The sequence below is a fragment of the Engystomops pustulosus genome, unplaced genomic scaffold (genome assembly GCF_040894005.1).
Source record: "Engystomops pustulosus unplaced genomic scaffold, aEngPut4.maternal MAT_SCAFFOLD_818, whole genome shotgun sequence".
Taxonomy (NCBI): domain Eukaryota; kingdom Metazoa; phylum Chordata; class Amphibia; order Anura; family Leptodactylidae; genus Engystomops; species Engystomops pustulosus.
In genome coordinates this window covers 1-27,772 of record NW_027285697.1, presented here as the reverse complement: position 1 = coordinate 27,772, position 27,772 = coordinate 1, and the positions used below count along the sequence as shown (strand labels likewise).

Here is a 27,772-nt window from a genome sequence, read left to right as displayed (position 1 = left end):
CTCCACTAATCACCTTTAATTGCTGTATATAGAGTTAAGATCTATCAGAAGAGACCGTCGTTATCTGAAGAGACTGTGAGTGGCAGCACGATGTCTGCATCTGGTAGCAAGAGAGCATCTGGGGATGGGACATCGGGTCCTCCAGAGAAGAAGCCCAACCATGAGGAGAAGACTCAAACAACACTCATCGAGCCCATCCGCCTGGGCGGCATCTCCTCTACGGTGCGTGGAGTCTGGGGTGGTGGACACCGCTATCTGGTGCTGTATCGCTGCATTGTCACTTTGCATCTTCTTCTGCAGGAGGAAATGGATATGAAGGTCCTACAGTTCAAAAACAAGAAGCTAGCTGAGCGCCTGGAACAGCGTCAGGGTGTAGAGGATGAGCTTCGGGAGAAGATAGAGAAGCTAGAGAAACGACAAGCCACTGATGACGCCACACTCCTCATTGTGAACCGCTACTGGAGCCGGGTGAGTACAACATGCACTGCTGGTGGGACACTGAGGAGGACATGTCCAGTGCAGGGAGGAGAGTGGTGGGACACTGAGGAGGACATGTCCAGTGCAGGGAGGAGAGTGGTGGGACACTGAGGAGGACATGTCCAGTGCAGGGAGGAGAGTGGTGGGACACTGAGGAGGACATGTCCAGTGCTGGGAGGAGAGTGGTGGGACACTGAGGAGGACATGTCCAGTGCAGGGAGGAGAGTGGTGGGACACTGAGGAGGACATGTCCAGTGCTGGGAGGAGAGTGGTGGGACACTGAGGAGGACATGTCCAGTGCTGGGAGGAGAGTGGTGGGACACTGAGGAGGACATGTCCAGTGCAGGGAGGAGAGTGGTGGGACACTGAGGAGGACGTGTCCAGTGCTGGGAGGAGAGTGGTGGGACACTGAGGAGGACATGTCCAGTGCAGGGAGGAGAGTGGTGGGACACTGAGGAGGACATGTCCAGTGCTGGGAGGAGAGTGGTGGGACACTGAGGAGGACATGTCCAGTGCAGGGAGGATAGTGGTGGGACACTGAGGAGGACATGTCTAGTGGTGGGACACTGAGGAGGACATGTCTAGTGCAGGGAGGAGAGTGGTGGGACGCTGAGGAGGACGTGTCCAGTGCTGGGAGGAGAGTGGTGGGACACTGAGGAGGACATGTCCAGTGCTGGGAGGAGAGTGGTGGGACACTGAGGAGGACATGTCCAGTGCAGGGAGGAGAGTGGTGGGACACTGAGGAGGACGTGTCTAGTGCTGGGAGGAGAGTGGTGGGACACTGAGGAGGACATGTCCAGTGCTGGGAGGAGAGTGGTGGGACACTGAGGAGGACATGTCCAGTGCTGGGAGGAGAGTGGTGGGACACTGAGGAGGACATGTCCAGTGCTGGGAGGAGAGTGGTGGGACACTGAGGAGGACATGTCCAGTGCAGGGAGGAGAGTGGTGGGACACTGAGGAGGACATGTCCAGTGCTGGGAGGAGAGTGGTGGGACACTGAGGAGGACATGTCCATTGCTGGGAGGATAGTGGTGGGACACTGAGGAGGACATGTCCAGTGCTGGGAGGAGAGTGGTGGGACACTGAGGAGGACGTGTCCAGTGCAGGGAGGAGAGTGGTGGGACACTGAGGAGGACATGTCCAGTGCTGGGAGGATAGTGGTGGGACACTGAGGAGGACATGTCTAGTGCAGGAAGGAGAGTGGTGGGACACTGAGGAGGACATGTCTAGTGCAGGGAGGATAGTGGTGGGACACTGAGGAGGACATGTCTAGTGCTGGGAGGAGAGTGGTGGGACACTGAGGAGGACGTGTCCAGTGCTGGGAGGAGAGTGGTGGGACACTGAGGAGGACATGTCTAGTGCAGGGAGGAGAGTGGTGGGACACTGAGGAGGACATGTCCAGTGCAGGGAGGAGAGTGGTGGGACACTGAGGAGGACGTGTCTAGTGCTGGGAGGAGAGTGGTGGGACGCTGAGGAGGACGTGTCCAGTGCTGGGAGGAGAGTGGTGGGACACTGAGGAGGACGTGTCTAGTGCAGGGAGGAGAGTGGTGGGACGCTGAGGAGGACGTGTCCAGTGCTGGGAGGAGAGTGGTGGGACACTGAGGAGGACATGTCTAGTGGTGGGACACTGAGGAGGACATGTCTAGTGCAGGGAGGAGAGTGGTGGGACACTGAGGAGGACATGTCCAGTGCTGGGAGGAGAGTGGTGGGACACTGAGGAGGACATGTCCAGTGCTGGGAGGAGAGTGGTGGGACACTGAGGAGGACATGTCCAGTGCTGGGAGGAGAGTGGTGGGACACTGAGGAGGACATGTCCAGTGCAGGGAGGAGAGTGGTGGGACACTGAGGAGGACGTGTCTAGTGCAGGGAGGATAGTGGTGGGACACTGAGGAGGACATGTCTAGTGCTGGGAGGAGAGTGGTGGGACACTGAGGAGGACATGTCTAGTGGTGGGACACTGAGGAGGACATGTCTAGTGGTGGGACACTGAGGAGGACATGTCTAGTGCAGGGAGGAGAGTGGTGGTACACTGAGGAGGACGTGTCCAGTGCTGGGAGGAGAGTGGTGGGACACTGAGGAGGACGTGTCTAGTGCAGGGAGGAGAGTGGTGGGACACTGAGGAGGACGTGTCCAGTGCAGGGAGGAGAGTGGTGGGACACTGAGGAGGACGTGTCCAGTGCTGGGAGGAGAGTGGTGGGACACTGAGGAGGACATGTCTAGTGCAGGGAGGAGAGTGGTGGGACGCTGAGGAGGACGTGTCCAGTGCTGGGAGGAGAGTGGTGGGACACTGAGGAGGACATGTCTAGTGCAGGGAGGAGAGTGGTGGGACACTGAGGAGGACGTGTCCAGTGCTGGGAGGAGAGTGGTGGGACACTGAGGAGGACGTGTCTAGTGCAGGGAGGAGAGTGGTGGGACACTGAGGAGGACATGTCCAGTGCTGGGAGGAGAGTGGTGGGACGCTGAGGAGGACATGTCCAGTGCTGGGAGGAGAGTGGTGGGACACTGAGGAGGACATGTCCAGTGCAGGGAGGATAGTGGTGGGACACTTAGGAGGACATGTCCAGTGCTGGGAGGAGAGTGGTGGGACGCTGAGGAGGACATGTCCAGTGCTGGGAGGAGAGTGGTGGGACACTGAGGAGGACGTGTCTAGTGCAGGGAGGAGAGTGGTGGGACGTTGAGGAGGACATGTCCAGTGCTGGGAGGAGAGTGGTGGGACACTGAGGAGGACATGTCCAGTGCAGGGAGGAGAGTGGTGGGACACTGAGGAGGACATGTCCAGTGCTGGGAGGAGAGTGGTGGGACACTGAGGAGGACGTGTCTAGTGCTGGGAGGAGAGTGGTGGGACACTGAGGAGGACGTGTCCAGTGCAGGGAGGAGAGTGGGGGGACACTGAGGAGGACATGTCCAGTGCTGGGAGGAGAGTGGTGGGACACTGAGGAGGACGTGTCCAGAGTATCTCATACACACAGGCTGCAGGGGGAACCAGCAACAGGAGTGTCACATCATTATACAGGCTGTCAGTCATGTGTATAGGAGTATCTCATACACACAGGCTGAAGTGGGCGTCAGCACCAGGAGGGTGACATCATTATGCAGGCTGTCAGTCATGTGTATAGGAGTATCTCATACACACAGGCTGCAGGGAGCGCCAGCACCAGGAGTGTCACATCATTATACAGGCTGTCAGTCATGTGTATAGGGGTATCTCATACACAGGCTGCAGGGGGCGTTAGCACCAGGAGTGTCAGATCATTATACAGGCTGTCAGTCATGTGTACAGGAGTATCTCATACACACAGACTGCAGGGGGCGCCAGGAGGGTCACATCATTATACAGGCTGTCAGTCATGTGTACAGGAGTATCTCATACACACAGGCTGCAGGGGGCGCCAGGAGTGTCACATCATTATACAGGCTGTCAGTCATGTGTATAGGGGTATCTCATACACACAGACTGCAGGGGGCGCCAGGAGGGCCACATCATTATACAGGCTGTCAGTCATGTGTATAGGAGTATCTTATACACACAGACTGCAAGGGGCGCCAGGAGGGTCAAATCATTATACAGGCTGTCAGTCATGTGTATAGGAGTATCTCATACACACAGGCTGCAGGGGGCGCCAGGAGTGTCACATCATTATACAGGCTGTCAGTCATGTGTATAGGAGTATCTCATACACACAGGCTGCAGGGGGCGCCAGGAGTGTCACATCATTATACAGGCTGTCAGTCATGTGTATAGGGGTATCTCATACACAGGCTGCAGGGGGCGTTAGCACCAGGAGTGTCAGATCATTATACAGGCTGTCAGTCATGTGTACAGGAGTATCTCATACACACAGACTGCAGGGGGCGCCAGGAGGGTCACATCATTATACAGGCTGTCAGTCATGTGTACAGGAGTATCTCATACACACAGACTGCAGGGGGCGCCAGGAGGGCCACATCATTATACAGGCTGTCAGTCATGTGTATAGGAGTATCTTATACACACAGACTGCAAGGGGCGCCAGGAGGGTCAAATCATTATACAGGCTGTCAGTCATGTGTATAGGAGTATCTCATACACACAGGCTGCAGGGGGCGCCAGGAGTGTCACATCATTATACAGGCTGTCAGTCATGTGTATAGGAGTATCTCATACACACAGGCTGCAGGGGGCGTCAGCACCAGGAGGGTGACATCATTATACAGGCTGTCAGTCATGTGTATAGGGGTATCTCATACACACAGACTGCAGGGGGCGCCAGCACCAGGAGGGTGACATCATTATACAGGCTGTCAGTCATGTGTATAGGAGTATCTCATACACACAGACTGCAGGGGGCGTCAGCACCAGGAGGGTGACATCATTATGCAGGCTGTCAGTCATGTGTATAGGGGTATCTCATACACACAGGCTGCAGCCGGCGTCAGCACCAGGAGTGTCACATCATTATACAGGCTGTCAGTCATGTGTACAGGAGTATCTCATACACACAGACTGCAGGGGGCGTCAGCACCAGGAGGGTGACATCATTATGCAGGCTGTCAGTCATGTGTATAGGGGTATCTCATACACACAGGCTGCAGCCGGCGTCAGCACCAGGAGTGTCACATCATTATACAGGCTGTCAGTCATGTGTATAGGAGTATCTCATACACACAGGCTGCAGGGGGCGTCAGCACCAGGAGAGTGACATCATTATGCAGGCTGTCAGTCATGTGTATAGGGGTATCTCATACACACAGGCTGCAGGGGGCGTCAGCACCAGGAGAGTGACATCATTATGCAGGCTGTCAGTCAAGCAGTGGGGGTGTGGCCTCCCACTCATGAATAGGCTGGACTGCTGAATATGATAATGACTCATTGGACCGCTCTTAGGCATTTGCATACAGCTTTGGGCCCAGATTGTATAAGTTCTATGTCTGTAGAGGGACGGTGCAGGTTATGAAAATATCTATAGTTTTGGGGTAATTGGTCCCCCGGTTCTCTGCACCTTGTGTCTGCTATCCCCCATTGTGCAGTATCCGGGGGTCCTCACACGTTTCCTGAGCTGCTTTTTCTTGTCTCTAGCTGGAGGAGAACGTGCAGCTACTGTTGAAGCGCTATGACTCTGAGCCGGCGGGTCAGGGTGCCGCTGCTGATGTGCCCCCCGAGCGTGCAGGGAGCCCCATGGACGTGGAGGCTGCAGAGGAGCCCCCCACAGAGGTCACTGAATGTAAAGGTGGGTATATACAATGTCTCAGCACTCTCACAAATAATCTCCAGTGATGATCATGTGATGGATGTACGGGGTCTCCCGCTCACTAGAACAGGGCTTTACACAATCAAAGTATCAGCAGAAAACCTCCATTATACATAAACATGATGATAATGAGAGAACCGCAATGCCTGGAGGAGAGGGAGAGGTTCTACCGACGTCACCAATCAGGAGGGAGAGAACAGGACCTCAGCCCCCCGATAGTGTGTGTATATAATATATATAGTGTGTATATATACACTCACCGACCACTTTATTAGATACACCATGCTAGTAACGGGTTGGACCCCCTTTTACCTTCAGAACTGCCTCAATTCTTCGTGGCATAGATACAACAAGGTGCTGGAAGCTCCTCAGAGATTTTGCTCCATATTGACATGATGGCATCACACAGTTGCCGCAGATTTGTCGGCTGCACATCCATGATGCGAATCTCCCGTTCCACCACATCCCAAAGATGCTCTATTGGATTGAGATCTGGTGACTGTGGAGGCCATTTGTGTCCAGTGACCTCATTGTCATGTTCAAGAAACCAGTCTGAGATGCTTCCAGCTTTATGACATGGCGCATTATCCTGCTGAAAGTAGCCATCAGATGTTACAGGGGACATTGTGCTCATAAAGGGATGGACATGGTCAGCAACAATACTCAGGTAGGCTGTGGCGTTACCAAGGGGCCCAAAGACACCATGACACCACCACCACCAGCCTGAGCCGCTGATACAAGGCAGGATGGATCCATGACACCACCACCACCAGCCTGAGCCGCTGATACAAGGCAGGATGGATCCATGACACCAGCACCACCACCAGCCTGAGCCGCTGATACAAGGCAGGATGGATCCATGACACCCCCACCACCAGCCTGACCCGCTGATACAAGGCAGGATGGATCCATGACACCACCACCCCCAGCCTGAGCCGCTGATACAAGGCAGGATGGATCCATGACACCAGCACCAGCCTGAGCCGCTGATACAAGGCAGGATGGATCCATGACACCACCACCACCAGCCTGAGCCGCTGATACAAGGCAGGATGGATCCATGACACCACCACCACCAGCCTGACCCGCTGATACAAAGCAGGATGGATCCATGACACCACCACCACCAGCCTGACCCGCTGATACAAGGCAGGATGGATCCATGACACCACCACCACCAGCCTGAGCCGCTGATACAAGGCAGGATGGATCCATGACACCAGCACCACCAGCCTGACCCACTGATACAAGGCAGGATGGATCCATGACACCACCACCACCAGCCTGAGCCGCTGATACAAGGCAGGATGGATCCATGACACCACCACCACCAGCCTGACCCGCTGATACAAGGCAGGATGGATCCATGACACCACCACCACCAGCCTGACCCGCTGATACAAGGCAGGATGGATCCATGACACCACCACCACCAGCCTGAACCGCTGATACAAGGCAGGATGGATCCATGACACCACCACCACCAGCCTGACCCGCTGATACAAGGCAGGATGGATCCATGACACCACCACCACCAGCCTGACCCGCTGATACAAGGCAGGATGGATCCATGACACCACCACCACCAGCCTGACCCGCTGATACAAGGCAGGATGGATCCATGACACCACCACCACCAGCCTGACCCGCTGATACAAGGCAGGATGGATCCATGACACCACCACCACCAGCCTGACCCGCTGATACAAGACAGGATGGATCCATGACACCAGCACCACCAGCCTGAGCCGCTGATACAAGGCAGGATGGATCCATGACACCACCACCACCAGCCTGAGCCGCTGATACAAGGCAGGATGGATCCATGACACCACCAGCACCACCAGCCTGACCCGCTGATACAAGGCAGGATGGATCCATGACACCACCACCACCAGCCTGAGCCGCTGATACAAGGCAGGATGGATCCATGACACCACCAGCACCAGCCTGACCCGCTGATACAAGGCAGGATGGATCCATGACACCACCACCACCAGCCTGACCCGCTGATACAAGGCAGGATGGATCCATGACACCACCACCACCAGCCTGAGCCGCTGATACAAGGCAGGATGGATCCATGACACCACCACCACCAGCCTGACCCGCTGATACAAGGCAGGATGGATCCATGACACCACCACCCCCAGCCTGACCCGCTGATACAAGGCAGGATGGATCCATGACACCACCACCACCAGCCTGACCCGCTGATACAAGGCAGGATGGATCCATGACACCAGCACCACCAGCCTGAGCCGCTGATACAAGGCAGGATGGATCCATGACACCAGCACCACCAGCCTGACCCGCTGATACAAGGCAGGATGGATCCATGACACCAGCACCACCAGCCTGACCCGCTGATACAAGGCAGGATGGATCCATGACACCACCACCACCAGCCTGACCCGCTGATACAAGGCAGGATCGATCCATGACACCACCACCACCAGCCTGAGCCGCTGATACAAGGCAGGATGGATCCATGACACCAGCACCACCAGCCTGACCCGCTGATACAAGGCAGGATGGATCCATGACACCAGCACCACCAGCCTGACCCGCTGATACAAGGCAGGATGGATCCATGACACCACCACCACCAGCCTGACCCGCTGATACAAGGCAGGATGGATCCATGACACCACCACCACCAGCCTGACCCACTGATACAAGGCAGGATGGATCCATGACACCAGCACCACCAGCCTGACCCGCTGATACAAGGCAGGATGGATCCATGACACCACCACCACCAGCCTGAGCCGCTGATACAAGGCAGGATGGATCCATGACACCACCACCAGCCTGAGCCGCTGATACAAGGCAGGATGGATCCATGACACCACCACCACCAGCCTGACCCGCTGATACAAGGCAGGATGGATCCATGACACCACCACCACCAGCCTGAGCCGCTGATACAAGGCAGGATGGATCCATGACACCACCAGCACCAGCCTGAGCCGCTGATACAAGGCAGGATGGATCCATGACACCACCACCACCAGCCTGACCCGCTGATACAAGGCAGGATGGATCCATGACACCACCACCACCAGCCTGAGCCGCTGATACAAGGCAGGATGGATCCATGACACCACCAGCACCACCAGCCTGAGCCGCTGATACAAGGCAGGATGGATCCATGACACCACCACCACCAGCCTGAGCCGCTGATACAAGGCAGGATGGATCCATGACACCACCACCACCAGCCTGAGCCGCTGATACAAGGCAGGATGGATCCATGACACCACCACCAGCCTGAGCCGCTGATACAAGGCAGGATGGATCCATGACACCAGCACCACCAGCCTGACCCGCTGATACAAGGCAGGATGGATCCATGACACCACCACCACCAGCCTGAGCCGCTGATACAAGGCAGGATGGATCCATGACACCACCAGCACCACCAGCCTGAGCCGCTGATACAAGGCAGGATGGATCCATGACACCACCACCACCAGCCTGAGCCGCTGATACAAGGCAGGATGGATCCATGACACCACCAGCCTGAGACGCTGATACAAGGCAGGATGGATCCATGACACCACCACCACCAGCCTGACCCGCTGATACAAGGCAGGATGGATCCATGACACCACCACCACCAGCCTGAGCCGCTGATACAAGGCAGGATGGATCCATGACACCAGCACCACCACCAGCCTGAGCCGCTGATACAAGGCAGGATGGATCCATGACACCACCACCACCAGCCTGACCCGCTGATACAAGGCAGGATGGATCCATGACACCAGCACCACCAGCCTGACCCGCTGATACAAGGCAGGATGGATCCATGACACCACCACCACCAGCCTGAGCCGCTGATACAAGGCAGGATGGATCAATGCTTTCATGTTGTTGACGCCAAATTCTGACCCTACCATCCGAATGTCGCAGCAGAAATCGAGACTCCTCAGACCAGGCAACGTTTTTCCAATCTTCTACTGTCCAATTTCCATGAGCTTGTGCAAATTGTAGCCTCAGTTTCCTGTTCTTAGCTGAAAGGAGTGGCACTCGGTGTGGTCTTCTGCTGCTGTAGCCCATCTGCCTCAAAGTTGGACGTACTGTGCGTTCAGAGATGCTCTTCTGCCTACCTTGGTTGTAACGGGTGGTGATTTGAGTCACTATTGTCTTTCTATCAGCTCGAACCAGTCTGCCCATTCTCCTCTGACTTCTGGCATCAACAAGGCATTTCCGCCCACAGAACTGCCGCTCACTGGATGTTTTTTCTTTTTCTGACCATTCTCTGTAAACCCTAGAGATGGTTGTGCGTGAAAATCCCAGTAGATCAGCAGTTTCTGAAATACTCAGACCAGCCCTTCTGGCACCAACAACCATGCCACGTTCAAAGGCCACAAATCACCTTTCTTCCCCATACTGATGCTCGGGAGAACTGCAGGAGATTGTCCTGACCATGTCTACATGCCTAAATGCACTGAGTTGCCACCATGTGATTGGCTGATTAGAAATTAAGTGTTAACGAGCAGTTGGACAGGTGTACCTAATAAAGTGGCCGGTGAGTGTATATAATACCTGCCCCGCATATAGTGTGCACGGAGAAGAGACACTGTGCACCGGCACTAATACCTGCCCCGCATATAGTGTGCACGGAGAAGACACTGTGCACCGGCACTAATACCTGCCCCGCATATAGTGTGCACGGAGAAGAGACACTGTGCACCGGCACTAATACCTGCCCCGCATATAGTGTGCACGGAGAAGAGACACCGTGCACCGACACTAATACCTGCCCCGCATATAGTGTGCACGGAGAAGAGACACTGTGCACCGACACTAATACCTGCCCCGCATATAGTGTGCACGGAGAAGAGACACTGTGCTCCGGCACTAATACCTGCCCCGCATATAGTGTGCACGGAGAAGAGACACTGTGCTCCGGCACTAATACCTGCCCCGCATATAGTGTGCACGGAGAAGAGACACTGTGCACCGGCACTAATACCTGCCCCGCATATAGTGTGCACGGAGAAGACACTGTGCTCCGGCACTAATACCTGCCCCGCATATAGTGTGCACGGAGAAGACACTGTGCTCCGGCACTAATACCTGCCCCGCATATAGTGTGCACGGAGAAGACACTGTGCTCCGGCACTAATACCTGCCCCGCATATAGTGTGCACGGAGAAGACACTGTGCTCCGGCACTAATACCTGCCCCGCATATAGTGTGCACGGAGAAGAGACACTGTGCTCCGGCACTAATACCTGCCCCGCATATAGTGTGCACGGAGAAGACACTGTGCACCGGCACTAATACCTGCCCCGCATATAGTGTGCACGGAGAAGACACTGTGCTCCGGCACTAATACCTGCCCCGCATATAGTGTGCACGGAGAAGACACTGTGCTCCGGCACTAATACCTGCCCCGCATATAGTGTGCACGGAGAAGAGACACTGTGCTCCGGCACTAATACCTGCCCCGCATATAGTGTGCACGGAGAAGAGACACTGTGCTCTGGCACTAATACCTGCCCCGCATATAGTGTGCACGGAGAAGACACTGTGCACCGGCACTAATACCTGCCCCGCATATAGTGTGCACGGAGAAGAGACACTGTGCACCGGCACTAATACCTGCCCCGCATATAGTGTGCACGGAGAAGAGACACTGTGCACCGGCACTAATACCTGCCCCGCATATAGTGTGCACGGAGAAGAGACACTGTGCACCGGCACTAATACCTGCCCCGCATATAGTGTGCACGGAGAAGAGACACTGTGCACCGGCACTAATACCTGCCCCGCATATAGTGTGCACGGAGAAGAGACACTGTGCACCGGCACTAATACCTGCCCCGCATATAGTGTGCACGGAGAAGAGACACTGTGCACCGGCACTAATACCTGCACCGCATATAGTGTGCACGGAGAAGACACTGTGCTCCGGCACTAATACCTGCCCCGCATATAGTGTGCACGGAGAAGAGACACTGTGCACCGGCACTAATACCTGCCCCGCATATAGTGTGCACGGAGAAGAGACACTGTGCACCGGCACTAATACCTGCCCCGCATATAGTGTGCACGGAGAAGAGACACTGTGCTCCGGCACTAATACCTGCCCCGCATATAGTGTGCATGGAGAAGAGACACTGTGCACCGGCACTAATACCTGCCCCGCATATAGTGTGCACGGAGAAGAGACTGTGCACCGGCACTAATACCTGCCCCGCATATAGTGTGCACGGAGAAGAGACACTGTGCACCGGCACTAATACCTGCCCCGCATATAGTGTGCACGGAGAAGAGACACTGTGCTCCGGCACTAATACCTGCCCCGCATATAGTGTGCACGGAGAAGACACTGTGCACCGGCACTAATACCTGCCCCGCATATAGTGTGCACGGAGAAGAGACACTGTGCACCGGCACTAATACCTGCCCCGCATATAGTGTGCATGGAGAAGAGACACTGTGCACCGGCACTAATACCTGCCCCGCATATAGTGTGCACGGAGAAGAGACTGTGCACCGGCACTAATACCTGCCCCGCATATAGTGTGCACGGAGAAGAGACACTGTGCACCGGCACTAATACCTGCCCCGCATATAGTGTGCACGGAGAAGAGACACTGTGCTCCGGCACTAATACCTGCCCCGCATATAGTGTGCACGGAGAAGAGACACACTGCACCGGCACTAATACCTGCCCCGCATATAGTGTGCACGGAGAAGAGACACTGTGCACCGGCACTAATACCTGCCCCGCATATAGTGTGCACGGAGAAGAGACACTGTGCACCGGCACTAATACCTGCCCCGCATATAGTGTGCACGGAGAAGACACTGTGCTCCGGCACTAATACCTTCCCCGCATATAGTGTGCACGGAGAAGACACTGTGCTCCGGCACTAATACCTGCCCCGCATATAGTGTGCACAGAGAAGAGACACTGTGCTCCGGCACTAATACCTGTCCCGCATATAGTGTGCACGGAGAAGAGACACTGTGCTCCGGCACTAATACCTGTCCCGCATATAGTGTGCACGGAGAAGAGACACTGTGCTCCGGCACTAATACCTGTCCCGCATATAGTGTGCACGGAGAAGAGACACTGTGCACCGGCACTAATACCTGCCCCGCATATAGTGTGCACGGAGAAGAGACACTGTGCACCGGCACTAATACCTGCCCCGCATATAGTGTGCACGGAGAAGAGACACTGTGCACCGGCACTAATACCTGCCCCGCATATAGTGTGCACGGAGAAGAGACACTGTGCACCGGCACTAATACCTGCCCCGCATATAGTGTGCACGGAGAAGACACTGTGCTCCGGCACTAATACCTTCCCCGCATATAGTGTGCACGGAGAAGACACTGTGCTCCGGCACTAATACCTGCCCCGCATATAGTGTGCACGGAGAAGACACTGTGCTCCGGCACTAATACCTGCCCCGCATATAGTGTGCACGGAGAATAGACACTGTGCACTGGCACTAATACCTTCCCCGCATATAGTGTGCACGGAGAAGACACTGTGCTCCGGCACTAATACCTGCCCCGCATATAGTGTGCATGGAGAAGAGACACTGTGCACCGGCACTAATACCTGCCCCGCATATAGTGTGCACGGAGAAGACACTGTGCTCCGGCACTAATACCTGCCCCGCATATAGTGTGCACGGAGAATAGACACTGTGCACCGGCACTAATACCTGCCCCGCATATAGTGTGCACGGAGAAGAGACACTGTGCACCGGCACTAATACCTGCCCCGCATATAGTGTGCACGGAGAAGACACTGTGCTCCGGCACTAATACCTGCCCCGCATATAGTGTGCATGGAGAAGAGACACTGTGCACCGGCACTAATACCTGCCCCGCATATAGTGTGCACGGAGAAGAGACACTGTGCACCGGCACTAATACCTGCCCCGCATATAGTGTGCACGGAGAAGAGACACTGTGCTCCGGCACTAATACCTGCCCCGCATATAGTGTGCATGGAGAAGAGACACTGTGCACCGGCACTAATACCTGCCCCGCATATAGTGTGCACGGAGAAGAGACACTGTGCACCGGCACTAATACCTGCCCCGCATATAGTGTGCACGGAGAAGACACTGTGCTCCGGCACTAATACCTGCCCCGCATATAGTGTGCACGGAGAATAGACACTGTGCACCGGCACTAATACCTGCCCCGCATATAGTGTGCACGGAGAAGAGACACTGTGCACCGGCACTAATACCTGCCCCGCATATAGTGTGCACGGAGAAGAGACACTGTGCACCGGCACTAATACCTGCCCCGCATATAGTGTGCACGGAGAAGAGACACTGTGCACCGGCACTAATACCTGCCCCGCATATAGTGTGCACGGTCAGCAGCAATACTCAGGCAGGCTGTGGCGTTACCAAGGGGCCCAAAGAGTGCCAAGAAAATATTCCCCACACCATGACACCACCAGCACCAGCCTGACCCGCTGATACAAGGCAGGATGGATTCATGACACCACCACCACCAGCCTGAGCCACTGATACAAGGCAGGATGGATCCATGACACCACCACCACCAGCCTGAGCCGCTGATACAAGGCAGGATGGATCCATGACACCAGCACCACCACCAGCCTGAGCCGCTGATACAAGGCAGGATGGATCCATGACACCCCCACCACCAGCCTGAGCCGCTGATACAAGGCAGGATGGATCCATGACACCACCACCACCAGCCTGACCCGCTGATACAAGGCAGGATGGACCCATGACACCACCACCACCAGCCTGAGCCGCTGATACAAGGCAGGATGGATCCATGACACCACCACCACCAGCCTGAGCCGCTGATACAAGGCAGGATGGATCCATGACACCACCACCACCAGCCTGAGCCGCTGATACAAGGCAGGATGGATCCATGACACCACCACCACCAGCCTGACCCGCTGATACAAGGCAGGATGGATCCATGACACCACCACCACCAGCCTGACCCGCTGATACAAGGCAGGATGGATCCATGCTTTCATGTTGTTGACGCCAAATTCTGACCCTACCATCCGAATGTCGCATCGGAAATCGAGACTCCTCAGACCAGGCAACGTTTTTCCAATCTTCTACTGTCCAATTTCCATGAGCTTGTGCAAATTGTAGCCTCAGTTTCCTGTTCTTAGCTGAAAGGAGTGGCACCCGGTGTGGTCTTCTGCTGCTGTAGCCCATCTGCCTCAAAGTTGGACGTACTGTGCGTTCAGAGATGCTCTTCTGCCTACCTTGGTTGTAACGGGTGGCGATTTGAGTCACTGTTGCCTTTCTATCAGCTCGAACCAGTCTGCCCATTCTCCTCTGACCTCTAGCATCAACAAGGCATTTCCGCCCACAGAACTGCCGCTCACTGGATGTTTTTTCTTTTTCGGACCATTCTCTGTAAACCCTAGAGATGGTTGTGCGTGAAAATCCCAGTAGATCAGCAGTTTCTGAAATACTCAGACCAGCCCTTCTGGCACCAACAACCATGCCACGTTCAAAGGCCACAAATCACCTTTCTTCCCCATACTGATGCTCGGGAGAACTGCAGGAGATTGTCCTGACCATGTCTACATGCCTAAATGCACTGCGCTGCCGCCATGTGATTGGCTGATTAGAAATTAAGTGTTAACGAGCAGTTGGACAGGTGTACCTAATAAAGTGGCCGGTGAGTGTATATAATACCTGCCCCGCATATAGTGTGCACGGAGAAGACACTGTGCTCCGGCACTAATACCTGCCCCGCATATAGTGTGCATGGAGAAGAGACACTGTGCACCGGCACTAATACCTGCCCCGCATATAGTGTGCACGGAGAAGACACTGTGCTCCGGCACTAATACCTGCCCCGCATATAGTGTGCACGGAGAAGACACTGTGCACCGGCACTAATACCTGCCCCGCATATAGTGTGCACGGAGAAGAGACACTGTGCACCGGCACTAATACCTGCCCTGCATATAGTGTGCATGGAGAAGAGACACTGTGCACCGGCACTAATACCTGCCCCGCATATAGTGTGCACGGAGAAGAGACACTGTGCACCGGCACTAATACCTGCCCCGCATATAGAGTGCACGGAGAAGAGACACTGTGCTCCGGCACTAATACCTGCCCCGCATATAGTGTGCACGGAGAAGACACTGTGCTCCGGCACTAATACCTGCCCCGCATATAGTGTGCACGGAGAAGACACTGTGCTCCGGCACTAATACCTGCCCCGCATATAGTGTGCACGGAGAAGAGACACTGTGCACCGGCACTAATACCTGCCCCGCATATAGTGTGCACGGAGAAGAGACACTGTGCACCGGCACTAATACCTGCCCCGCATATAGTGTGCACGGAGAAGAGACTGTGCACCGGCACTAATACCTGCCCCGCATATAGTGTGCACGGAGAAGACACTGTGCTCCGGCACTAATACCTGCCCCGCATATAGTGTGCACGGAGAAGAGACTGTGCACCGGCACTAATACCTGCCCCGCATATAGTGTGCATGGAGAAGAGACACTGTGCTCCGGCACTAATACCTGCCCCGCATATAGTGTGCATGGAGAAGAGACACTGTGCACCGGCACTAATACCTGCCCCGCATATAGTGTGCACGGAGAAGACACTGTGCTCCGGCACTAATACCTGCCCCGCATATAGTGTGCACAGAGAAGAGACACTGTGCTCCGGCACTAATACCTGTCCCGCATATAGTGTGCACGGAGAAGAGACACTGTGCACCGGCACTAATACCTGCCCCGCATATAGTGTGCACGGAGAAGAGACACTGTGCACCGGCACTAATACCTGCCCCGCATATAGTGTGCACGGAGAAGAGACACTGTGCACCGGCACTAATACCTGCCCCGCATATAGTGTGCACGGAGAAGAGACACTGTGCACCGGCACTAATACCTGCCCCGCATATAGTGTGCACGGAGAAGAGACACTGTGCACCGGCACTAATACCTGCCCCGCATATAGTGTGCACAGAGAAGAGACACTGTGCTCCGGCACTAATACCTGCCCCGCATATAGTGTGCACGGAGAAGAGACACTGTGCACCGGCACTAATACCTGCCCCGCATATAGTGTGCACGGAGAAGAGACACTGTGCTCCGGCACTAATACCTGCCCCGCATATAGTGTGCACGGAGAAGAGACACTGTGCACCGGCACTAATACCTGCCCCGCATATAGTGTGCACGGAGAAGAGACTGTGCACCGGCACTAATACCTGCCCTGCATATAGTGTGCACGGAGAAGAGACACTGTGCTCCGGCACTAATACCTGCCCCGCATATAGTGTGCACGGAGAAGAGACTGTGCACCGGCACTAATACCTGCCCTGCATATAGTGTGCACGGAGAAGAGACACTGTGCTCCGGCACTAATACCTGCCCCGCATATAGTGTGCACGGAGAAGAGACACTGTGCACTGGCATTAATACCTGCCCCGCATATAGTGTGCACGGAGAAGACACTGTGCACCGGCACTAATACCTGCCCCGCATATAGTGTGCACGGAGAAGAGACACTGTGCACTGGCTCTAATACCTGCCCCGCATATAGTGTGCACGGAGAAGAGACACTGTGCACTGGCTCTAATACCTGCCCCGCATATAGTGTGCACGGAGAAGAGACACTGTGCACCGGCACTAATACCTGCCCCGCATATAGTGTGCACGGAGAAGAGACACTGTGCTCCGGCACTAATACCTGCCCCGCATATAGTGTGCACGGAGAAGAGACACTGTGCACTGGCTCTAATACCTGCCCCGCATATAGTGTGCACGGAGAAGAGACACTGTGCACCGGCACTAATACCTGCCCCGCATATAGTGTGCACGGAGAAGAGACACTGTGCACCGGCACTAATACCTGCCCCGCATATAGTGTGCACGGAGAAGAGACACTGTGCACCGGCACTAATACCTGCCCCGCATATAGTGTGCACGGAGAAGAGACACTGTGCACCGGCACTAATACCTGCCCCGCATATAGTGTGCACGGAGAAGAGACACACTGCACCGGCACTAATACCTGCCCCGCATATAGTGTGCACGGAGAAGAGACACTGTGCACCGGCACTAATACCTGCCCCGCATATAGTGTGCACGGAGAAGAGACACTGTGCTCCGGCACTAATACCTGCCCCGCATATAGTGTGCACGGAGAAGACACTGTGCACCGGCACTAATACCTGCCCCGCATATAGTGTGCACGGAGAAGAGACACTGTGCACCGGCACTAATACCTGCCCCGCATATAGTGTGCACGGAGAAGAGACACTGTGCACCGGCACTAATACCTGCCCCGCATATAGTGTGCACGGAGAAGAGACACTGTGCACCGGCACTAATACCTGCCCCGCATATAGTGTGCACGGAGAAGAGACACTGTGCTCCGGCACTAATACCTGCCCCGCATATAGTGTGCACGGAGAAGAGACACTGTGATGATTGGGGGTCTGTGCTGGTGATACTGTTGGGTGTGATGATGGGGGGGCTGTGCTGGTGACACTGTTGGGTGTATGTGGGTGGGGGGGCTGTGCTGGTGACACTGTTGGGTGTGATGGTGTGGGGGGGGCTGTGCTGGTGACACTTTTGGGTGTGATGGTGTGGGGGGGCTGTGCTGGTGACACTGTTGGGTGTGATGGTGTGGGGGGTCTGTGCTGGTGACACTGTTGGGTGTGATGGTATGGGGGGGGCTCTGCTGGTGACACTGTTGGGTGTGATGGTGTAGGGGGGGGGTATTGCTGGTGACACTGTTGGGTGTGATGGTGTGGGGGGGCTGTGCTGGTGACACTGTTGGGTGTGAGGGTGTGGGGGGCTTTGCTGGTGACTCTGTTGGGTGTGATGGTGTGGGGGGCTGTGCTGGTGACACTGTTGGGTGTGATGGTGTGAGGGGGGGGCTGTGCTGGTGACACTGTTGGGTGTGATGGTGGGGGGGGCTGTGCTGGTGACACTGTTGGGTGTGATGGTGTGGGGGGGCTGTGCTGGTGACACTGTTGGGTGTGATGGTGTGGGGGGCTGTGATAGTGACACTGTTGGGTGTGATGGTGTGGGGGGGGGCTGTGCTGGTGACACTGTTGGGTGTGATGGTGGGGGGGGCTGTGCTGGTGACACTGTTGGGTGTATGTGGGTGGGGGGGCTGTGCTGCTGACACTGTTGGGTGTATGTGGGTGGGGGGGCTGTGCTGGTGACACTGTTGGGTGTATGTGGGTGGGGGGGCTGTGCTGGTGACACTGTTGGGTGTATGTGGGTGGGGGGGCTGTGCTGGTGACACTGTTGGGTGTATGTGGGTGGGGGGGCTGTGCTGGTGACACTGTTGGGTGTATGTGGGTGGGGGGGCTGTGCTGGTGACACTGTTGGGTGTGATGGTGTGGGGGGGCTGTGCTGGTGACACTATTGGGTGTGATGGTGTGGGGGGCTGTGCTGGTGACACTGTTGGGTGTGATGGTGTGTGGGGGGGGGGCTGTGCTGGTGACACTGTTGGGTGTGATGGTGTGGGGAGGGGCTGTGCTGGTGACACTGTTGGGTGTGATGGTGTGGGGAGGGGCTGTGCTGGTGACACTGTTGGGTGTGATGGTGTGGGGAGGGGCTGTGCTGGTGACACTGTTGGGTGTGATGGTGTGTGGGGCTGTGCTGGTGACACTGTTGGGTGTGATGGTGTGGGGGGGCTGTGCTGGTGACACTGTTGGGTGTGATGGTGTGGGGGGGCTGTGCTGGTGACACTGTTGGGTGTGATGGTGTGGGGGGGCTGTGCTGGTGACACTGTTGGGTGTGATGGTGTGGGGGGGCTGTGCTGGTGACACTATTGGGTGTGATGGTGTGGGGGGCTGTGCTGGTGACACTATTGGGTGTGATGGTGTGGGGGGCTGTGCTGGTGACACTGTTGGGTGTGATGGTGTGGGGGGCTGTGCTGGTGACACTGTTGGGTGTGATGGTGTGGGGGGGCTGTGCTGGTGACACTGTTGGGTGTGATGGTGTGGGGGGGCTGTGCTGGTGACACTATTGGGTGTGATGGTGTGGGGGGCTGTGCTGGTGACACTATTGGGTGTGATGGTGTGGGGGGCTGTGCTGGTGACACTGTTGGGTGTGATGGTGTGGGGGGCTGTGCTGGTGACACTGTTGGGTGTGATGGTGTGGGGGGCTGTGCTGGTGACACTGTTGGGTGTGATGGTGTGGGGGGCTGTGCTGGTGACACTGTTGGGTGTGATGGTGTGGGGGGGCTGTGCTGGTGACACTGTTGGGTGTATGTGGGTGGGGGGGCTGTGCTGGTGACACTGTTGGGTGTATGTGGGTGGGGGGGCTGTGCTGGTGACACTGTTGGGTGTATGTGGGTGGGGGGGCTGTGCTGGTGACACTGTTGGGTGTATGTGGGTGGGGGGGCTGTGCTGGTGACACTGTTGGGTGTATGTGGGTGGGGGGGCTGTGCTGGTGACACTGTTGGGTGTATGTGGGTGGGGGGGCTGTGCTGGTGACACTGTTGGGTGTGATGGTGTGGGGGGGCTGTGCTGGTGACACTGTTGGGTGTATGTGGGTGGGGGGGCTGTGCTGGTGACACTGTTGGGTGTGATGGTGTGGGGAGGCTGTGCTGGTGACACTGTTGGGTGTATGTGGGTGGGGGGGGGTTTGAATCCAAATACAAACAAAGGTAAATGGCCGCACTCTTGAGCTCTTTGTTCACCATGTGACAGCGGATCCGTTGCTGGACTCTTCCTGTTCATGTAATGTGCAGTGAGTTTCTCCCTCGTTACGTTTGCTCAGTATATTTCCAGCTCTCCTGTCCTGTCTGCAGAGCCCCTGGCTGCCCCGCCACCGCCGGGTCTCCCAGAGTCCTCGCTGACGTTTCTGGCCACGCTGGCGAGCAGCACGCCGGAGGAGATAGAGCTGCAGCTGCAGGAGCGCATGGAGTTCAGCAAGAGAGCCGTGTCCTGCATCCTGGAGACCTCCACCAAGCTGCATGGCCGGATGCAGGAGCTGTGCCAGCGGACTCACAGCGCAGGTAAGTGGTGTGTGACACAGAGGATTCTGGGACATGGCGGACATGTTATTCCTCTACGTCCTCTATAGACTCTGAACAGGTGGACGAGACGCAGCGGACTCTGAACAAGGAGGTTTTCAGTGAGAATCACAAGCTCCAGGACCTGGCCACCGTCCTGCAGGAGAAGCACCATCGCATCTCTCTACAGGTAGGTGACGGCACACACTCCCAGAGATGGGCGCGCTCGTCTGCAGACATGACAACCTCTCTGTGCCATCTCCCCAGCATCATGAACTCCAAGACAGAGTCATCTCCTCAGAAACCAAAGTGTCTGAGATGGAGCGCAGCATCGAGGACCTGCAGTGGGACATAGAGAAGCTGCGCAAGCACGAGCAGAAGCTGAACCGTCACCTGGCCGAGGCGCTAGAGCAGGTATGGACCGCCGGCGCTACAGGACATGCGCAGAACCCTGACCGCCGGCGCTACAGGACATGCGCAGAACCCTCACCGCCGGCGCTACAGGACATGGGGCTCCTGCGCAGAACCCTCACCGCGGGCGCTACAGGACATGGGGCTCCTGCGCAGAACCCTCACCGCCGGCTGTAGCTTTATTCCTTGGTCAACATGAAAACACAAATTACCCAGAATACGGTAAACGCTTTTGGCATCTAAGACGCAGTTTTTATTAAGTAAAAGTCGTCTTATCGGAAGTATCCAGCTCTGCCGCGACCCTGTGACCTGGTCTAGGTGTGTCCCTGCCCGTCCTGACCAGCGTGGTGATTGCTTCCAATAGGAAGTGGTCAGGCCACACGATGCTGCCACGTGCCGCGACTGCATGGAGGAGAAGACCATGCAACGCCGCTCCCCGTCGCAGGAAGGGGGAGGAGCAGATAAAGGAAGGGGAGGGGAAGTGTTAAATCCCTGCAGCCCCACAGTGTAACCGATGGAAGACACCCCGCCCGCACACAGGCTCCGCAACAACCACCCCGGCCCCGCCCGCACACAGGCTCCGCAACAACCACCCCGGCCCCGCCCGCACGCACACTGGCTCCGCAACAACCACCCCGCCCGCACACACACAGGCGCCGCAACAACCACCCCGGCCCCGCCCGCACACAGGCTCCGCAACAACCACCCCGGCCCCGCCCGCACACACACAGGCTCCGCAACAACCACCCCGGCCCCGCCCGCACACAGGCTCCGCAACAACCACCCCGGCCCCGCCTGCACACACACAGGCTCCGCAACAACCACCCTGGCCCCGCCCGCACGCACACAGGCTCCGCAACAACCACCCCGGCCCCGCACGCACGCACGCAGGCTCCGCAACAACCACCCCGGCCCCGCCCGCACGCACACAGGCTCCGCAACAACCACCCCGGCACCGCCCGCACGCACACAGGCTCCGCAACAACCACCCCGGCCCCGCCCGCACGCACACAGGCTCCGCAACAACCACCCCGGCCCCGCCCGCACGCACACAGGCTCCGCAACAACCACCCCGGCCCCGCCCGCACGCACACAGGCTCCGCAACAACCACCCCGGCCCCGCCAGCACGCACACAGGCTCCGCAACAACCACCCCGGCCCCGCCCGCACGCACACAGGCTCCGCAACAACCACCCCGGCCCCGCCCGCACGCACACAGGCTCCGCAACAACCACCCCGGCCCCGCCCGCACGCACACAGGCTCCGCAACAACCACCCCGGCCCCGCCCGCACGCACACAGGCTCCGCAACAACCACCCCGGCCCCGCCCGCACGCACACAGGCTCCGCAACAACCACCCCGGCCCCGCCCGCACGCACACAGGCTCCGCAACAACCACCCCGGCCCCGCCAGCACGCACACAGGCTCCGCAACAACCACCCCGGCCCCGCCAGCACGCACACAGGCTCCGCAACAACCACCCCGGCCCCGCCAGCACGCACACAGGCTCCGCAACAACCACCCCGGCCCCGCACGCACACAGGCTCCGCAACAACCACCCCGGCCCCGCACGCACACAGGCTCCGCAACAACCACCCAGCAGTTCAAAAACCTCAATGGCCCCATTCACCCTCACTCTGACTATAGAGCCCTACTTCCCCCCCCCCCCCCCCCCCCAACTTATTGTAGCTTCTCCATGTCTGCTTGTTTTCTCTTGTAGTTGAACTCCGGGTACCATATTTCCGGAAGCTCTGGAAGTTTCCAGGGAGGACAGACAACGCTGACTGTGCAGAAGGTAATTCTTCCCTATGGACCCCCTAGCTCCATGTCTTCCATCCTCTCGGTCGCTGACGTCTCTGTCTCTTTGTCCAGTTTGAAATGCTGAACGCAGAACTGGAGCAGAACCAAGAACTGGCCAACAGCCGCATGTGTGAGCTGGAGAAGCTGCAGAACGAGCTCCAGGCTGCCGTGCGACTCAAGGAGAAGCTGAAGGTAGGCCCGGCTGAGATCTGCCTCACAGAAGGGTCTCCACACTCAGGGGCTTCCTTATCAAGTGTCTACTCCTACAGCTGGACCTGAGAACCCTCCCCGAGGAGGCAGTGAGGAACACCCAGGACTTCCGCTGTCTTCAGTCTCAGTTCTCGCTGCTTTACAATGAGTCCCTCCAAGTGAAGACCCAGCTGGATGAGGCGCGAGCTCTTCTCCTCAGCACAAAGAACAGCCACCTGCGTCAGATTGAGCGCATGGAGGTGGGTCTCATCCCGGGGGTCACCACATACTTGGCATCTGCCCTGGTCATGACTATGAAATGTCTGCCTCCCCAGAGCGACGAGTTGTCAGTCCAGAAGAAGCTGCGCACTGAGGTGATCCAGCTGGAGGACACCCTGGCACAGGTGCGCAAGGAGTATGAGATGCTGAGGATCGAGTTTGAGCAGAACCTGGCCGCCAATGAACAAGCAGGTAACATTCATCACAAAGTAAGGCTGAGCCAATGCTACACGGTGAGGGTCTTGTGGGTGTGACCGCCATGTCTTACAGGCCCCATTAATCGTGAAATGCGTCATCTGATTGGAAGTCTCCAGAATCACAACCACCAACTAAAGGGTGACGTCCAGCGATACAAGCGCAAGGTCCGAGATGCCCAAGGAGAGGTGAGCAAGGTGAGGGAGGGAGCTAGAAGGGTCTGGACTATGATGGGAGCCAGTGCAGAGGGTGCATACTCCTCACTTTCCTTTCTGTTTAGATGCGTCTACAGATACCCCAGTGTCCAGCGTCTGGACCGTCCAGCACCGATGTCTCTTCTCCAGCCGTCAAAGAAGAAGAACCTACAGCAGCGCCAACCGAAGTGAAGAAAGAGCCGCCTGTGGTGGCAACAAGAGACCCAGAAACGCCAACCACCCCCGAGGTAAAGAAAGAGGAAGAGGAGCTGAAGAAAGAGCTGGAACGCAGCAAGACACGAGAGCGAGAATTGGAACGGGAGCGCGAGAAGGAACGGGAGCGCGAGAAGGAGAGAGAACGAGAGAGAGACAAGCAGAAGGGCGAAGACACAAAGAGAAAGGACACAGATATCCTAAAGCAGCTCCGAGCAGATCTCAAGTAAGAGGAGACTTCTGCCGCCCCGCGTGTCCCCCGCCGCCCTCTGAAGAACACTAATCACTTGTGTACATTCCTGCAGGAAGGCCCAGGAGAGCCAGAAGGAGATGAAGCTGCTCCTCGATATGTACAAATCTGCCCCCAAGGAACAGAGGGACAAAGTGCAGCTCATGGCAGCCGAGAGGAAGACCAAGGCTGAGGTGTGTGGCTGGAGCCGCAGTGCCCGGGAGGGATTCCATCTAACGTCCTGACATCTTGCCCTTTGCCCCTGGCAGGTGGAGGAGCTGCGCTTACGGGTTCAGGCTCTTGAAGAAAAGGATCGGAGAGAAAGGAAGAAGTTGGCCGATGAGGAAGCATTACGCAAGATCAAACTGGCCGAAGAGCAGATAGATCACTTACAGCGGAAACTCAGCGCAACCAAGCAGGTAAGTGGACGTCCAGCCGAGGGCGACCGTGTGTGCGGGTCTGGGCCGAGGGCGACCGTGTGCGCGTGGGAAGGGTGGGTCTGGGCCGAGGGCGACCGTGTGTGCGTGGGTGGGGGGTCTGGGCCGAGGGCGACCGTGTGAGCGTGGGGGGGGGGGGGGGTGTCTGGGCCGAGGGCGACCGTGTGTGCGTGGGAAAGGGGGGGGGGGGGGTCTGGGCCGACGGCGACCGTGTGTGGAGGGGGTGGGGGGGGTTGGATCTGTACCGGGGGTGTCTTGCTTGAGGCTGGCGCAGTGTCTGGGAGGGAGCTGTGTCTGGCCCATGGGTGCTGCCGTGACTGGGGTCTGGCCCACGTGCCCCGCCACGTCCATGGATCTGGCCTGGCGGGTGTTTTGAGTACCTGTTCTTTATGTGCAGGAGGAGGAGGCTTTGTTGTCTGAGATGGACGTGACGGGACAAGCGTTTGAGGACATGCAGGAGCAGAACATCCGCCTGATGCAGCAACTGCGAGAAAAAGATGATGCAAACTTCAAGCTCATGTCCGAGCGGATAAAATCTAATCAGATCCACAAACTGCTGCGGGAGGAGAAGGAGGAGCTGGCAGAGCAAGTGCAGGGCCTGAAGACACAGGTAAGGCCACACTGGACAGAGGGGATGAGGGGGTATAGGAGGACCAGGCTGGCGGTGGGGCGGAGTATAGGAGGACCCGGCGGGCGGGCTGGCTGGCGGTGGGGCGGAGTATAGGAGGACCGGGCTGGCTGGCGGTGGGGTGGAGTATAGGAGGACCCGGCGGGCTGGCTGGCGGTGGGGCGGAGTATAGGAGGACCCGGCGGGCTGGCTGGCTGGCGGTGGGGCAGAGTATAGGAGGACCGGGCTGGCTGGCGGTGGGGCGGAGTATAGGAGGACCCGGCGGGCGGAGTATAGGAGGACCGGGCGGGCTGGCGGTGGGGCGGAGTATAGGAGGACCAGGCTGGCTGGTGGGGAGGGCTATAGGAGGACCGGGCTGGCTGGCTGGTGGGGAGGGTTATAGGAGGACCGGGCTGGCTGGCGGTGGGGCGGAGTATAGGAGGACCAGGCTGGCTGGCGGTGGGGCGGAGTATAGGAGGACCAGGCTGGCTGGCGGTGGGGCGGAGTATAGGAGGACCCGGCGGGCGGGCTGGCGGTGGGGCGGAGTATAGGAGGACCCGGCGGGCGGAGTATAGGAGGACCGGGCGGGCTGGCGGTGGGGCGGAGTATAGGAGGACCAGGCTGGCTGGTGGGGAGGGCTATAGGAGGACCGGGCTGGCTGGCTGGTGGGGAGGGTTATAGGAGGACCGGGCTGGCTGGCGGTGGGGCGGAGTATAGGAGGACCAGGCTGGCTGGCGGTGGGGCGGAGTATAGGAGGACCCGGCGGGCGGGCTGGCGGTGGGGCGGAGTATAGGAGGACCCGGCGGGCGAGTATAGGAGGACCGGGCGGGCTGGCGGTGGGGCGGAGTATAGGAGGACCAGGCTGGCTGGTGGGGAGGGCTATAGGAGGACCGGGCTGGCTGGCTGGTGGGGAGGGTTATAGGAGGACCGGGCTGGCTGGCGGTGGGGCGGAGTATAGGAGGACCAGGCTGGCTGGCGGTGGGGCGGAGTATAGGAGGACCCGGCGGGCGGGCTGGCGGTGGGGCGGAGTATAGGAGGACCAGGCTGGCTGGCGGTGGGGCGGAGTATAGGAGGACCAGGCTGGCTGGCGGTGGGGCGGAGTATAGGAGGACCCGGCGGGCGGGCTGGCGGTGGGGCGGAGTATAGGAGGACCCGGCGGGCTGGCTGTCTGGCGGTGGGGCAGAGTATAGGAGGACCCGGCGGGCGGGCTGGCGGTGGGGCGGAGTATAGGAGGACCGGGCGGGCGGGCTGGCGGTGGGGCAGAGTATAGGAGGACCCGGCGGGCTGGTGGGGAGGGTTATAGGAGGACCGGGCTGGCTGGCTGGTGGGGCAGAGTATAGGAGGACCCGGCGGGCGGGCTGGCGGTGGGGCGGAGTATAGGAGGACCGGGCTGGGGGCGGAGTGGAATGGCAGGGCCACATTGGATGAGATCAGGTGGAGCTTCTTGCTCGTTCTCGTTAGATTTTTGTCCTGTTGAAGACTTGTAGATAGTCCCTGATGACCAGAGCCACCTTCTAGGACCTACCTGCAGTGGTGGGGGCTCGGTCATTCCCTCTGGGCTCCTCAGGCCACATGTTCTGCTGACCAATAAAGCAGATGGAAGAGTAACTACACCTCATGGCTACTTACCTGCTAGGTTGATGCTCAGCTGCTACAAGTGCAGAAACTGGAGGAGCGGGAGCGGGTGCTGCACACCTCGCTGGGTGCCATAGAGAAGGAGCTGACCCTCAGAACCCAGGCGCTCGAGATCCAGAAGAGGAAGGTGAGGACAGGGGCATCTGTCACCATGGGGCGGGGGGCTCAGGGCGACCCTCCTGGTGACCGGACCTTCTCCTCTCCTAGGCGGTGGAAGCGGCACAGCTGTCCGAGGACCTGAAGGTTCAGCTGGAACATATAGTCAGCACCCTGCGAGACACCCAGAGCTTCGTGTGTGACAACCGCTCCGCCAAGGAGAAGGAGTCCTTCAGCCTGAAGCGGGCGCAGGTATTGTATAACACAGACCCCCCGGCACAGGGTCTCGTATGACCCCCCCAGACCCCCCCCCCGGCACAGGTTCTCCTATGACCCCCCCCCCCCCCCCAGACTCCCCCCGGAGCAGGGTCTGGTATGACCCCCCCCCCCAGACTCCCCCCGGCACAGGTTCTCCTATGACCCCCCCCCCAGACTCCCCCCGGCACTGGGTCTGGTATGACCCCCCCCCCCCCAGACTCCCCCCCCCCGGCACAGGTTCTCCTATGACCCCCCCCCCCAGACTCCCCCGGCACTGGGTCTGGTATGAATCCCCCCCCCCCCCAGACTCCCCCCGGCACTGGGTCTGGTATGACCCCCCCCAGGCTCCCCCCGGCACTGGGTCTGGTATGACCTCCCCCCGGCACTGGGTCTGGTATGACCCCCCCCAGACTCCCCCCGGCACTGGGTCTGGTATGACCCCCCCCCCCCAGACTCCCCCTGCACTGGGTCTGGTATGAGCCCCCCCCCCCCCCCAGACTCCCCCCGGCACTG

At 57.9% G+C, this 27,772-nt stretch overlaps 1 protein-coding gene across 1 annotated transcript; it reads left to right on the top strand.

Annotated features, from left to right (window-relative positions):
• On the top strand, positions 1-27,253 carry LOC140112533 (E3 ubiquitin-protein ligase BRE1B-like; the record flags this gene model as incomplete). The annotated part of the gene is made up of 17 exons (XM_072132520.1): positions 1-222; positions 301-468; positions 5,534-5,684; positions 20,513-20,719; positions 20,788-20,906; positions 20,984-21,130; positions 22,848-22,922; positions 23,000-23,119; positions 23,197-23,376; positions 23,452-23,587; positions 23,666-23,787; positions 23,871-24,223; positions 24,303-24,420; positions 24,496-24,645; positions 25,061-25,273; positions 26,907-27,032; positions 27,113-27,253. Coding segments are annotated over exons 1-17 (2,658 nt in total), but the record flags the coding sequence as incomplete, so codon positions are not given.
• Between the last annotated feature and the right edge of the window lie 519 nt (positions 27,254-27,772).